The sequence below is a fragment of the Sander vitreus genome, chromosome 8, assembly GCF_031162955.1.
Source record: "Sander vitreus isolate 19-12246 chromosome 8, sanVit1, whole genome shotgun sequence".
Lineage (NCBI taxonomy): Eukaryota > Metazoa > Chordata > Actinopteri > Perciformes > Percidae > Sander > Sander vitreus.
The window spans coordinates 3,518,603-3,533,866 of NC_135862.1; the positions used below are offsets into that span (position 1 = coordinate 3,518,603).

Below are 15,264 nucleotides of genomic sequence, written 5' to 3' on the forward strand. Positions count from 1 at the left end.
CTTCACGTCCAGCGCCCTCTGATGGAGGATCCTCTGCACCTCCACCTTACAGTCTCTGGAGAGCTGCAGCAGGGCCACAACGGCGGGTTAGTAGAGACAAGAGACGCAAACCCTCGAAGACGCCTTAAACTGATACTCCACTCTGGATAAGTAGGATTTTTTTGAAAAGCGGCTGTTTAAAGTTTCTAGATTTGTAAGTACATGTATTAACCCTCCGAGGACGAAAGACGCAAACGCACGTTGAAAACAATGTTTGACGAAACTCCTACTCAAAAAGCGATATCACAAAATTTTATTTCAGACATTTATTTACTATTTTAAATCACATATAACCAAAAACTTTGGCAAACTCATTTCAAGCACAAAAACAACTCATACAACACATCATAAGTTGAGGTTTGATTTCAAAAGAGATTTGAGGAATTTCAAAAGGCCAACATCAGCTTTCAGCTTTAGCGGCAAATTACCCGTCTACACATCGTTCTAGAAAAAAAATGTGGCCGTCACCGTACCGATAGCTGAGTTTGTTCTGAACATTTTGATAACACATGGGGATCAGTTATATGCAAATACCTCAAAAGGTCAATTTAAGAAGTGACAATGCCCTTGGGGGGAGTGTTAAGATGGTCACAAAGTAATTTACGATAAAAGACTGAGGCAACGGGCATCACCTACAGATGAGAATGATTTGTCATAAAAATCAACAGATGATGTCTGATTCAGGGGTGTCAAGATTCTCCAAATCAATCTTTTGACTTTCAATTTTAAGGTCACGATTCGATCCAATTTAAAAAACAAATAAAATAGTCAACAGGGACAGCAATGGCACAATAAGAGCCACTAGATGGCAGAAGGGTACTTTACACTTTACTTTGAGTTTCTCAGTTTACGTGGTGCAACTGAAGGCACAGCTAGTTTAACGAGGTGCACATAAATGCACCATGGAGTCCCATCGGAGCCGACATGCTTTACCTTTGTTGTTTGTTTCCATAACTCACTCACGGGGAAGGCCAACATGTTGCTATACCGGTGACTCCAGGGGAGCAGGACTTTCCAGTTCTGTTGTCTCTCTGTTAGCTCAGACTCCGGAAAGAGCGGCTGCAGGCTACCGCTAAGCTAACATATCCGGTGTCTTTAGCTGCACGCTACCAGCCGGTAAACCAGGCCGTTGTGTTTTTCCTTTGCACGTGCGCAAGAAGGCGGGGTGGAGGATTAAAAAAATACAGGGGGAAACGCTGATCCACTTTTCGATTTATTTTTTCAATTTCAAATCGTGACACCCCTAGTCTGATTACATTATTTCCAGAGGAGCTTCAGAGCCTTGAGGAGAGTACAAGTATATAAGGACCGGTCACACCAGAAAGTTCCATCCATCCATCTTCGTCCGCTTATCCGGTATCAGGTTGCGGGGGTTGCAGCTCCAGCAGGGGACCCCAAACTTCCCTTTCCCGAGCCACATTAACCAGCTCCGACTGGGGGATCCCGAGGCGTTCCCAGGCCAGGTTAGAGATATAATCCCTCCACCTAGTCCTGGGTCTCCCCCGAGGCCTCCTCCCAGCTGGACGTGCCTGGAACACCTCCCTAGGGAGGCGTCCAGGGGGCATCCTTACCAGATGCCCGAACCACCTCAACTGGCTCCTTTCGAAGCGAAGGAGCAGCGGCTCTACTCCGAGTTCCTCACGGATAACTGAGCTTCTCACCCTATCTCTAAGGGAGACGCCAGCCCCCCTCCTGAGGAAACCCATTTTGGCCGCTTGTACACCAGAAAGTTGCAAAGTATAAACTAATTTCCCTGTTTTAAAGGCTGGTGTGACCGGGCCTTAACACAGAACATTTAACTGTATTTTAAAGAAGATATGCGTGTTTGGAAGATACTGACAAGAAGGTAGACTACAGATAAAGATTATGCAGCAGGAGAAGTTTCTACAGTCGTTTGGTATTCATATTCGTGGTATTTTTCTTGTAATCGAAACCGGCAAAACCTGGAATTAATATTAACAGACATGAAATCAAGCTGATCATTGTCGCTTTTCTCCATGACGGAAGAAAAATTCTACATTTTCGAGCCTTCAGGGGAGAGAGTTTGATACTAGTACAATATATGTGAGTGGAGTATCGCTTTAAGGACTGCTTGCAGATCTGATTTTAATCAAGAACTCAATTTGCTCCCGTTGATTAATCAGCACAACCCCGTTTTCCATAATTGGATAATTGCATTGATTCTTCACATCACAGTTCGGCAGCTCACTTCACTTTTCACACAATTACTCAGCTTCCACATGCACCGATTTTAGATAAGTACAATCACTTCCCCTAAAAATCCACCAGTCATCATCATGTGTGCAGTTTCCTGTAATTATCATCAGTTCAGCAGCGCGACATACTCACAGTCAAACGCCAGGTTTCTGCTTCAGATTCGCCACTGACGAGCTAAGAGAATATTCTGAGGTCAGTGAGGAAGTTCACAGACTGACTGTAGATTTGACTTCTTCTGCATGCTGACAATATAACTAAAAATGTGTTTCCAGTCAGTTTGAGTTTCAATTTCGGCCGACACTCTGTGAGCGCCAAAAAAAACCCAAATGGCCGGTTACCTCCATCACACAGACAGGCGGATTATGAGAAAAAGAGGCCCGTCTCCTCTCCCACATAGGACCAAGACAGACTCTATGGTTGTTTTAGCCGCTCGATGGTGTTGTAAGCCCCCAACGTCGCCTTCCAGGCCTGGAAGGCGACGTTGGGGGCTTTAAACACCAAACACCATTTTAGCCCCTCTTTGTTGTTGTTTTCTGTCTCTTTGTAGTTGTTACGCTTCTCTTTGTGGTCATTTACTGTCTTGTGGTTGTTTTGCCCCTTTTCATAGTCGTCGTGAGTTTCCCAATACCAAGAATGCAAAGAACAGACTTGTGTTCTTGGGGAGGACGTTCTTGCTAGTTGTACCTGGAAGAATGAACTTGCAAGTTCACAAGCACAGAAAACACTGTTAAGAGTTTGAGACGATGTGTTCTTCCTGTTATTGCTCAACACCCCCAGCACAGAGGCTACCTGCAGGGCTCCAAAATAACAGCTAGAAATATAAACCACAACAATATAACCACTTTGTATTAAAACAATCTCCGGACAAGAAAACCTCATAATGCTACAACTATTGCAATAATATTGAAAAATAAAACTTATTGAGCTTTAATTTATTGTTTAGCTCAAAACACCCCTTACTTATTCAAACGAGTGGAACAGGATCCCTACTATTATTAGTGTATAAGTCAGTTTAAATTAAAAACTAAGTATGCCTATGCACTAGTGTGTCCTATGTGATCGTGATCATTTCTATATTATTGTAGTGCAATAATGCCCAGGGAGATGGAAATTAGCAATTAAAATTATAAAGCTTGGTGTCTCCCCTTTAGTCTACATAACATGTCATAGCATGTTACCACTTTATGTACAACTGTTCATTTATCATACCGACTGAAACTCAACTTCTAATAAATCAGAAAACAAATACACCAGCCTCTGCCCGCTGCGCTGTGTCTGTGTGAAGCTGCAGGGTGCGTGTGTGTGCGTGTGTGTGTGCGCGCTTGCGGAGTTTAACTCTGAAATGACAGTTAACCACAGGTTCCCGTTAATCTTCTGATGGACATGTGTTGTGATGTTTAAACAAACGATCCGTCAACGGCGAAATAAAAACCTCTTATTTACGGGACCGGTCTAAAAGACCTCCGGCTTCCAGCGGGGTCTCTGAGCGCGACTATCCGAGCGACGAGCTAACGGCCCCGGCAGGCGCAAGCTGGCGGCCGCCTCACTTCATGGAGCTCCGAAAACTCCGAAAACTTTGGAGCAAATTGTCAATTCGGCAAAGATTTGCGCAAGACTGCCCATAATCGAAATCTAAACCGTTCATTTCTCGCCTAAAATGTTCTCAGAAGTGAATTTAGTGATGAATAAGATGGCGTTTTTAGGCTGTCTATGTACCGGAAACCCGACCATCACTGAATGACGAAATGAATGTTGGGATACGGGTGCTACCAAGTTCATACAAGTTACCAACCAATGAATCCTGGGTAAAATGGGCGCGTCAAGAACATTTCCGGGAATCTTAACTGTTCTTGGTGAAATGCAAACTTGTGTATTGGGACAATACTTTGGAAACACGAGATGACGTTTCACAGGGACACAAGTCAATAGAAGATAACAGATTGAGAAACGCCCTCTTTGTGTCTCTTTGCAGTCATTTTGTGTCTCTTTGTGGTCATTTTCTGTCTCTTTGTAGGCATTTTGTGTCTTGTTGAAGCCATTTTATGTCTCTTTGTGGTCATTTTCTGTCTCTTTGTAGGCATTTTGTGTCTCGTTGAAGCCATTTTGTGTCACTTTGTGGTCATTTTCTGTCTCTTTGTAGGCATTTTGTGTCTCGTTGAAGCCATTTTGTGTCTCCTAGTGGTCATTTTGTCTCTTTTAATACTCATGAGTCTCTTTGTGTCCCTTCATGATCATTTTGCGTCTGGTGGTTGTTTAGTCTCTGTTCATAGTCATGAGTTTCTCCGTTTCTTTTAGCAGCTGTTCTTGGACTCTTTGTTGCTGCGTTGTATCTCTTTGTGATCATTTTGTGTCTCTTCATTCTTGCTTTGTGTCTTTTTGTGGTTATTTGGTGTCTCTTTGTAGCTGTTTTGTCTAAGGATTATTTCAGGTGAAATATATTTGGGGTGTGGCAGACACCACTACAGGTAAGTTATTATGCAGTAAGTAATTATGCTATGTGGAAAGGAGAGTATGCGTGAACTGATCATTTAAAACATATATTTAGATATTATATCAAACATTCCCCAGTGATGGTGGTGTCGTGGTGGAGAGAACTGTCCTTAGGGAGAAACGCTGCCGAGACTCACCCTGCGTCCCTGCTCCACGGAGCGGTAGGCGTGCCGGTACAGGCATGAGAAAATGGCGCCGGGGGGCATCATTTCGCTAGTCTCGTTCCAGCCGTGAGTGTGGCAGAGCCGGGCAGCATCGCCCTGACATTTCTTATACAAGATGGGATCCAACCTGGGAAACAGCACACGGTGTAACCATTAAGTATTAATTAAGTACATTGTCCATCAGTACACATACATACGGTACCACCTAGTTTCTAACCTCACATTTATTGGTGTTTCACAAGACTTTTCTTTTATGTTTTGCTTCCATAAGTCTCAACTACAAAAAGGAACTTACAGGTTTCAACGTCAGTTAAAAAACATTTTTTTAATCCTGTGAAGGAGGAGGATTAGCAGGACTTACTTCCAGTCTCTGGCGATGAAGTACTGCAGCTCCAGAAGCCTGTGTTCACAGTCCTCCACCATCTTCTCGGTGTACAGATGCTCCATCAGACAGGACAGAATCCTGCAGGATCAGCAACACAATAAGAACTTTATTATTATTCATCACATACAAGTACAGTACAATGTAGTGAAATTCAATCTTTGCATTTAACCCGCTCGCTACTTTTGTTTTTGCATTTGGTCTGTGGTGTTCAGACTCCTTCACATTCTGGAAGTGTCTTCTTTTAGAGCAGATACAACACAAAGAGGAGTTCATATATATATATATATGAACTCCTCTTTGTGTTGTATATATATATATATATATATATATATCTGACTGCATGACTTAGTTGATGAAAACCATGTGCAGTAATATATAATAATATTGAGGAGGTGAAGAGACCAGTGAAGATTCACACCCCTATCATATACTCTAAGGAACTAAAAGAAAATGAGAAGAGGTCATTTTAATTTTACAATTTTTGAACTTTTAATACAAGTTTCTTTGAATCAGATTGAATAAAACTCTTTCTAATTGAAATCTGAGTCTTTGCATCAGGGGGGAAAAAATTACTTAAGAAAAAGGTGCAAATTAGATAAGATTATTACCAGAAATTACAGAAAATAATGGGATGGATATATTATAAATACTATGCAGAATTACAAGAGGAACACATGTGTGTCAGTAGCCTCAATTTGCCAGACCTTCCTTCACAGCGCTGCGGAGGAGGGTCTGGCTAGTCCACACAGCATTCTGGGATGGGAGAAAAACGTGCTCTGGTTTATTGGCATTTCTTTAAACCAATCACAATTGTCTTGGGCGGGGCTAAGCGCCGGACGGAAAAAGCAAAATAGTCTCAGGAAGGAACTTGTTTTGGTGGAACATGTCTACGTTCAAAAGTAGTTTTAGTCGTGCAACAGAAAACTCAGATTGGACAGATAGTCTAGCTAGCTGTCTGGATTTACCCTGCAGAGATCTGAGGACCAGTTAACCACAGTCCTCACAAATCCACCAGAGGTTAGAACGCCAACACAAAGATAGAGGAAGGGGACGCACATCTGGTCGGAAAGAGGGACCGCCGGCGGAATTCCGGCAGCACCGGAGCAATCCCGAAAGTGGAATGTCGTTGATATAGACTAGAGTGTCAGAGACACAGGGACTCACATGGGGTCTCCGCTGCGGATGTGTTTGCAGGCAGTCTGGATGACGGACTCGCAAGCCTCGTTGAGCGCTCGGTCGATGCGGTAGTCGGCTCCGGGGTCGGCTTCCTGGATCAGAGTCTGGAGCTGAGAACGGAAAACACAACAACATCAACATGAATAAAAATCAACGCAAGCTGGAAGCGCCGCTATGATGGCGGGGGGGGGGGAAGAGAGATTGGCATGGGGTACTTTCCATTAGATCATCTCTCAATGTAAATCAAACCTGCTATTAGGCTAACTGAAATACAACCATGCCAATCTCTAGGTATGGTGAAGGGTATGTGATGATGATGTGGGGGTATGGTGAAGGGTATGTGATGATGATGTGGGGGTATGGTGAAGGGTATGTGATGATGATGTGGGGGTATGGTGAAGGGTATGTGATGATGATGTGGGGGTATGGTGAAGGGTATGTGATGATGATGTGGGGGGGGGGGTATGGTGAAGGGTATGTGATGATGTGGGGGGGTATGGTGAAGGGTATGTGATGATGATGTGGGGGGGGTATGGTGAAGGGTATGTGATGATGATGTGGGGGGGGGGGTATGGTGAAGGGTATGTGATGATGGGGGGACCAAGGGAACATTATCAGGATCATAGTATCCTGGATCCATGAAATAACTGGCCTTTCAAAATAAAAGTCTGCCTGCCTCTATGGGAATTTAACATAGGGGTGTACTGACTTATGCTCCCTGTATTTTTCTTTTTTTTTCCTTTTCTTTTTTTTTAATGCACATTAATCAACATTTCTGTAAATGTGCCAGTGTTTTCTAGACGGCTAATTTTCATCTGTAGCGCCAGTTACCTTGCATGCCTTTGCATGTCTTTATGGTTCGAGGAAATCGCAATATCGATATTGCCGTATTTGGTCAAAAATATCGTGACATCTCCATATCCCCCTGCCCTACCAACAATTAACATAAATGCCGACTTACCGCCCTCTGGCAGTCGGGGGCGATGGCGCCCATGTCTCCTCTGCCGACCCTCATCAGGCAGTGCAGCGTCCGTCCTTTGCGGTGCAGACCGGAGCAGTGGCCCTCGATCTCGCTGCGACAGTGCAGCACGATCTCCGGACTCAGAGAGAAATCCTCCATCAGCATCCTCCTGTAGTCCATCATCTCGCCCTGACACTCGCCACTGACCACACGGCCTGGGACGGACACGGACACACACACACACACACACACAGTGTGTTATGTCATTTTCTAAAGGTTTCTCGAAATGATCCAGACTGAATTGTAGGCTGCACGATATGAGGAAAATATGCAGTATGCGATAACGTTGTCGCAGATAAACTCAAATCAAAGTGTAGTCAGTTCTGCTTCTTGATAAATAAATAAATCTTTTTAAAAAGGCCCTGAACACCCACACAGGTGTTTGGAGTTAACCCGGCTGATTGGACCTCTTCCCAGGACTGTGGGGGTGATTGATTTACATCTTCCTGAGTCTCTCGTTAGCTTTGTTGCACGAGTTAGGAACTCATAGTACACCTTTAAGCACAGGTCTAATCAGCCAGATCAACTGAAATCAGTTGTGTGTGTGTGTGTGTGTGTGTGTGTGTGTGTGTGTGTGTGTGTGTGTGTGTTCAGACTTCAGAGGCTTTAAATTTGACTGAAAGAGACAATTATAATTTGAATTGCAATTATTTCTGAGACAGTTAACTGTACAGCAAAATTGGGAATTGCTACAGCTCTACTCATACAGTGCAGCCCTGGTAGGGATGAGAGTGATCGACAGACGGGAGGGAAGTGTGAGGCGGAGCCGCTTACCTCTGTGTACCGCCGACTCCAGACAGAGCAGCAGGTAGGACAGGCGCGCCTCTCGGGCACGGGGCATGTTGCTGTCGGCGCTGCAGTGGTACTTCCTCAGGTCCGACTTGCAGGCTTTGGCCAGCGAGTAGCTCACCTTGTAGTCCTGGGCGATCAGCTTCTGCCGGGTGGTCAAAGCTTCGCGGCACTGAGGACACAGCAATTCAATTAACATTTGCAGCTATAATGTCAATTAAATAAAAAACACTACTTATTTGCGCTGAAAATACACATTCAGAAGTGACACTAGGTCTTATGGTATGTTATAGTGCGTATGTATGGGATGTCTTATGTATGATATGCCTGAGCAGATACTCCCTGTAGTTTCATTTTAAAATCACGTTATTCGCATGGAAACCTAACTTGAATATTCCCAGAATTTTGCAACCATGGGTAGAAGATCGATAAGAAAAAGGACCAACGCAGCCTTCAGCTTCACCATACAGGTGGAACTCCGAAAATTAGACTATCGTGCAAAAGTTCATTTATTTCAGTAATTCAACTGAAAAGGTGAAACTAATATATTATTATAGACTCATTACATTCAAAGCGAGACATTTCAAGCCTTTATTTGTTATAATTTTGATGATTATGGCTTACAGCTTATGAAAACCCCAAATTCAAAATCTCAGAAAATTTGAATATTACATGAAATCATTAAAAAGGGATTTTAAATACAGAAATGTCGGCCCTCTGAAAAATATAATCATGCTTATGTACTCAGTACTTGGTTTGGGCCCCTTTTGCATGAATTACTGCCTCAGTGTGGCGTGGCGTGGATGCTATCAGCCTGCTGAGGGGTTATGGAAGACCAGGATGCTTCAGTAGCGGCCTTCATCTCTTCTGCATTGTTCGGTCTCATGCCTCTTATCTTTCTCTTGGCAATGCCCCATAGATTCTCTATGGGGTTCAGGTCAGGCGAGTTTGCTGGCCAATCAAGCACAGTAACCCCGTGGTCATTGAACCATGTTTTGGTACTCTTGGCAGTGTGGGCAGGTGCCAAGTCCTGCTGGAAAATGAAGTCAGCATCTCCATAAAGCTTGTCTGCTGAAAGGAAGCATGAAGTGCTCTGAAATGTCCTGGTAGACGGCTGCGTTGACTCTGAACTTAATAAAGCACAGTGGACCAAGACCAGCAGATGACATGGCTCCCCAAATCAACACAGATTGTGGAAACTTCACACAGGACTTCAGGCATCTTGGATTCTGTGCCTCTCCATTCTTTCTCCAGACTCTGGGACCTTGGTTTCCAAATGAGATGCAAAATTTGCTCTCATCAGAAAAGAGGACTTCGGACCACTGAGCAACAGACCAGTTCTTTTTTTTCCTTTAGCCCAGGTAAGACGCTTCTGACGTTTGTTGTTCAGGAGCGGCATGACAAGAGGAATACAACATTTGAGGCCCATGTCCAGGATCCGTCTGCGTGTGGTGGCTCTTGATGCAGTAACGCCAGCCTCCAGTACACTCCTTGTGAAGCTCCCCCACACTTTTGAATGGCCTTTTCCAGACAATCCTCTCCAGGCTGCGGTCATCCCTGCTGCTTGTGCACCTTTTTCTTCCACACTTTTCCCTCCCACTTAACTTTCTATTAATGTGCTTTGGTACAGTACTTTGAGAACATCCAACTTCTTTTGCAATGACCTTTTGAGGCCTTCCCTCCTTGTGGAGGGTGTCAATGAGGGTTTTCTGCACAACTGTCAGGTCAGCAGTCTTCCCCATGATTGTGAATTCTACTGAACCAGACTGGGAGACCATTCAAAGGATCAGGAACCCTTTGCTGGCGTTTTGGATTAATTAGCTGATTCGAGGGGGGCACTTTGAGCCTACAATATTGAACCTTTTCACAATATTCTAATTTTCTGAGATTTTCTAAGCTGTAAGCCATAATCATCATAATTATAACAAATAAAGGATTGACATTTCTCACTTTGCATGTAATGAGCCTATAATAATATATTGGTTTCGCCTTTTAAGTTGAATAACAGAAAAAAATTAACTTTTGCACCTGTATGAGTCGCTCTTCAGAAGGTGCAGTATGCGATGCCACAGAGATTGTTGATGCCCCCCCCCACAGATTCACAGACAGATAACTACTGGCTTTTGTGATTAGTGCACTCCTTTCTGTTTCTTTTCCATTCACACACAGACTGGGCCGTGTATTAACACCGGATGTTTTTTCAGCGCACACAGAAAATAGAAAGCCAGGTGACGGTGAGGAGGTCTTCACTGAATTTGAAAAGAAGTGTATTGGATTTACATCACTTACTATACCTTTAAGGGTCATTCTGCACAACTACGAACATGAGGATGTAAAGTGATCTCGTTAAACTCACCCTCTCAGACATTGCCTCCTCGAACTTGTGATTGAAGAGACATTTGTAAACCCGTCCCTCTCCGGCCAGTGTCTGAAAAACCAAAAGTCAATCAACAGCGGAAAGATTCCTTCATACTGTAAACCTAGAAATATCTTCTATCTCACTTCAATTATTTCACCAGCCAAACATTCAGAATCAAAAAATATTCGCAAGCCATTATTTCATATAGTTTCTTCACTTGTTCGGTGTGTAACATCCTTTACTGAGTAAAACAAAAATTTTGATTTTATGACGTCATAAGGGGAAAGGTTACCTCCCCTTTCTCTGCTTTGTCCGCCCAGAGAATTTGGCCCCCCCATGAGAAAGAGAGAGAGACATCATGGCTTGAAAACGAGCAAAGTGACAGTTGGTCAAGGCCACACCCCCCTCTCCTCCTCAATAGCATTTAAAGCTACAGACACAGAAATGGCACATCCTAAGGAAAGCTCATTGTGGGACTGGCTCTAGTGGCTGTAATTCTGCACCAAGGCTGAATTTCAGGAAAGAGACTTCAGATACAGTATTAGGGGACCACTAAGGTCTATATAAAAGAGACTTCAGATACAGTATTAGGGGACCACTAAGGTCTATATAAAAGAGACTTCAGATACAGTATTAGGGGACCACTAAGGTCTATATAAAAGAGACTTCAGATACAGTATTAGGGGACCACTAAGGTCTATATAAAGGAGACTTCAGATACAGTATTAGGAGACCACTAAGGCCTATATAAAAGAGACTTCAGATACAGTATTAGGGGACCACTAAGGCCTATATAAAAGAGACTTCAGATACAGTATTAGGGGACCACTAAGGCCTATATAAAAGAGACTTCAGATACAGTATTAGGGGACCACTAAGGTCTATATAAAGGAGACTTCAGATACAGTATTAGGGGACCACTAAGGTCTATATAAAAGCATCCAAAAAGCAGCATGTCATAGGACCTTTTAATAAAAAAAAATGCGAGGAAGAAATCGCGCCCCGGAAACTACTGCAGTGAATGATGGGAAGGATTAGGAAAGCAATCTTTATAGGATGCATTTCTGACGGCCATAACTCTAGATGACTTAATAGAAGACGTTTCACAGCCCAGTGGAGAGGTGCATAAGATCGTTAACTGAGTCCTCACGTTTTCACAGAAGCGCTCACGGTCCTCGCGGCAGGCGAAGTACAGGTATCGGTCCAGGTGGAAGTCATCCGAGGAGAGCTCGGCGACTCTCATGATGGACTTCTTACAGTCCTCCTTGATGGGGTGCGCTCCCGGCTGCTCCTCGGCCTCCCGCACCAAACCTTTCTCCAGACAGGCGATCACCTCGCCCTGAGAGTGGATGTCCTGCACGGAGAGCACAAAGAGACCACAGTTACAGCAGGAACAGTGAGGGGTCAGAGTCCTTCAGCTCCGATTCCTTTTCGGACAGCAATTCAAGTAAAATCAGAGTTTTGTGTTTCAATTGTGGTGGTTAACCCTGGTGTCGGAGCCCAGGAAGAATGGGTTCAGCCCTATGGCCCCACAGCCCAATGGCCCCCACAGCCCTATGCTCCCACAGCCCTATGCTCCCACAGCCCTATGCTCCCACAGCCCTATGCTCCCACAGCCCTATGCTCCCACAGCCCTATGCTCCCACAGCCCTATGGTCCCAGGGTTAGGGTTAGTTACCAGATTAGGTTAAAAGTTACATTCCATCTGTAGTCCATTGCTACTGGATAATAGGTTGGGTGTAATTGGCTACCAAATTGGGAGAAAGGGGGATCAAATCTGATACAAATGTATGAAAAAGGAAATGTGGGAACATAGGGCCAAATTTTCAGTGAAAAATGTTTCTATTAAATGCAACTGTTAAGTTGAATGAAAGAGCGCTCCTTCCCTGTTTTCTGCTAAGGAACAACAAACTTTAAAATCTTTTCCTTATCCAAGTGAAGGCTTTTGATGTTAAATGCAAAACACTTCTTACACACTTCATTTTTTTAAAAACACATGCCCCAAATGCTCTCAATTTGGAAGTAATGACAGTGTAGTTTATAGCATCACTAATCCCACATCGAGTGTGGCTTCCTTTCGCTCCATAAATCATGTTGTCAGAGGACGTCTTGCATTTCTTCGGCGCGGTACGTGACAAGTAAACACCGTCAGTCTAATCTCCACTCCGAGCAGCTCCGGCACACTGGAAATGAGCCGCTGTGAAAAATTCCTCATAATGAAAGCGACTCTACGCCCGCTGACAAATAAATAATTTGCTCCGAGTTCTAATTGTGCCGACGTGACGTCCCATAATAACCGCGTGTCTAATCGGCTTATGAGGTTTAGCTTGGCTAGGCGGGAGAACACGTTCAGACGATGGCTGACTCGCTCTGCTGGCTGACAAACTGCTGTCAAAGTCGTCTTCTCTCGTTCCAGCTGAGTCATACTTTGAACACAGTTACTGGTTGTTTTTTTTCTTCAGACTGAGTGAAAGAGACCCACCACGCTACAAACGACTTGGTTGCTTTGCTGATATTCAACCAACTCACAACATTTACCTCGTTCATGACAAAAACAAAAGGACATTTATTCTTTATTTTACCTACTAACCATGTACGTGCTCACTGTCCTCCATCATTCATGCACTTTTTTTGCACCCCCTTATTCCATTATCTGTCATGCCCCATTGCATAGTTGCACATCTTCACCTGCACTGCTATCATATTCTGTTTACGCTCTTTTGCACTATTCCATCTGCCCTGCCATGCTCAACTGTTATTCTTCCTACCATTGTTGTCATACAATTTTTGCACATCTGACCTACATCACTATCTAGACCACAATCTGCACTAACTGTATATTAACTCTTTACTACATTTCAACATTTATATAGACTGTCTATTCATGTATATGGTGTTATTACCATACCACTTCTGCATATCCCTCGACTTACTTATACCTCACTTTACAAGTCGCTAAATGGTTTAGGGCCAAATTACCTTTCGGATTTACTTTTTAACTATGAACCGCAGAGGCCTCTAAGGGGGAAGCAGCGTTCAGTTTCTATGCTCCACGTATCTGGAACAAACTTCCAGTAAACTGTAGATTAGCACCTACGCTCAGCTCTTTTAAATCAACGCTGAAGACCTTTCTTTTCGATACTGCCTTTGTTTCATTCTTTGCACTGCACTGTATTGGGAATTTCATTCTTTTATTCCTGTATTTAATCTGTTTTTGATTAACGGTTTTAATTTTGTATTAACTTAATTCATTTCTAACTGTGTTTTAATGTTTTATGTAAAGCACATTGAATTGCACCGCTGCTGAACTGTGCTATACAAATACATCTGCCTTGCCTTGGCGCCGGCTTTGTAATGCCTCCATAATCTGTATTATATGTAGCCTATTGTATTTTGTACTGTAGTCAACGGCCTACCTGGTTAAATAAACAAAACAAAGAATTACACAATGTCTGTTATGAGGATTAATATAATAAACGTGTTTTTGGTCGCCTAAATCTTAGGTATATAAAACTATTTTTTACTTTCAAAAGCTACAAATTAATCGATTAGATGTATTACTGGGCAACTATTCTGATAATCCATTGATCGGTTTCAGTCATTTTTTATGAAAAACATCTCTGATGTCAGCGTGTTAAATATGAATATTGTTCTAGTTTCTTCTCTCCTCTGGGACAGTAAACTGAAGATCTTTGAGTTGGGGACTAAACAAGACATTTGAGGACGTCTTCTTGGGCTTTTTGGGGAAACACTGATCCACATTTTTCACTGTTTTCTGACCTTTTAGAGACCAAACATTAACATAATCATTAGTTGCTGCCCTATTACTTTTCTTAATAAAGCAATGAAACCAGGATTCAATGAGAACAAAATCGAGTCAAACCTGAACAGCACCAAACCCTGATTAGTGTCAAACTTAAAACCCCAGTTGGAGTTTTTAATTCTTTAAACGCCAGACTGTTTTTGGAGTTTTTGCGTCTCACCTTCTCCCCGGTGCTGATGCTGCCGCAGCGCAGCGCGTTGATGTCCTCGCGACACTGGTCCATGAAGCCGCAGATCAGCCGGTAGTCGCTGAAGACGATGGTGGTCATCTTGGTGATGTACTGGTTGCACTGGTAGTCGCTGATGTTGCCACGGTGATCCACCAGGCAGGACACCAGGTAGCCCTTGCCCAGCTCCTCCGCCGCGCATTCTTTAATCTGAGGGAGGAGCGCAGACAGCTTCATCAGCTCCGCACGACAACTCAAAGCACTCTGAATATCCTTGTTGTTAAATAATTTGTTTCTGTGCAAATAATCCTCTCTCATTAAAAACTATCTGAAGCGTGCGCCCGGATAGCACAGTTGGTAGAGCGGGCGCCCATATATAGAGGTTTACTCCTCGACGCAGCGGGCCTGGGTTTTACTCCGACCTGCAGCCCTTTGCTGCATGTCATTCCCCCCTCTCTCTCCCCTTTCATGTCTTCAGCTGTCCTGTCAAAAATAAAGGCCGAAAATGCCCAAAAAATAATATAAAAAAAAATATAAATAAATAAAAAAACAACAACACTATAACCTACGTGTAGTGTAGAGTTTCCTGCACAAACACCAGTGGGAATTTCAAAATAAAAGAACATCTTAAATTT

General features: G+C 43.5%; 1 protein-coding gene across 2 annotated transcripts in view; it reads right to left on the reverse strand.

Annotated features, from left to right (window-relative positions):
* The window catches only part of glg1a (golgi glycoprotein 1a), a 54,216-nt gene that overhangs the window by 20,206 nt on the left and 18,746 nt on the right, over positions 1-15,264 (reverse strand). The window contains exons 4-13 of one of the 2 annotated variants that reach the window (XM_078256412.1): positions 14,624-14,839; positions 11,791-11,994; positions 10,638-10,709; positions 8,267-8,453; positions 7,433-7,647; positions 6,460-6,581; positions 5,272-5,373; positions 4,884-5,037; positions 2,389-2,430; positions 1-63 (exon numbers count right to left, since the gene is read on the reverse strand). The exon at positions 1-63 is cut by the window's left edge and continues 162 nt beyond it. In XM_078256412.1, the coding sequence (XP_078112538.1) occupies positions 1-63; positions 2,389-2,430; positions 4,884-5,037; positions 5,272-5,373; positions 6,460-6,581; positions 7,433-7,647; positions 8,267-8,453; positions 10,638-10,709; positions 11,791-11,994; positions 14,624-14,839 (1,377 nt within the window). The remainder of the gene's footprint in view (positions 64-2,388; positions 2,431-4,883; positions 5,038-5,271; positions 5,374-6,459; positions 6,582-7,432; positions 7,648-8,266; positions 8,454-10,637; positions 10,710-11,790; positions 11,995-14,623; positions 14,840-15,264) is intronic. The other variant, XM_078256413.1, reaches the window with a different exon arrangement.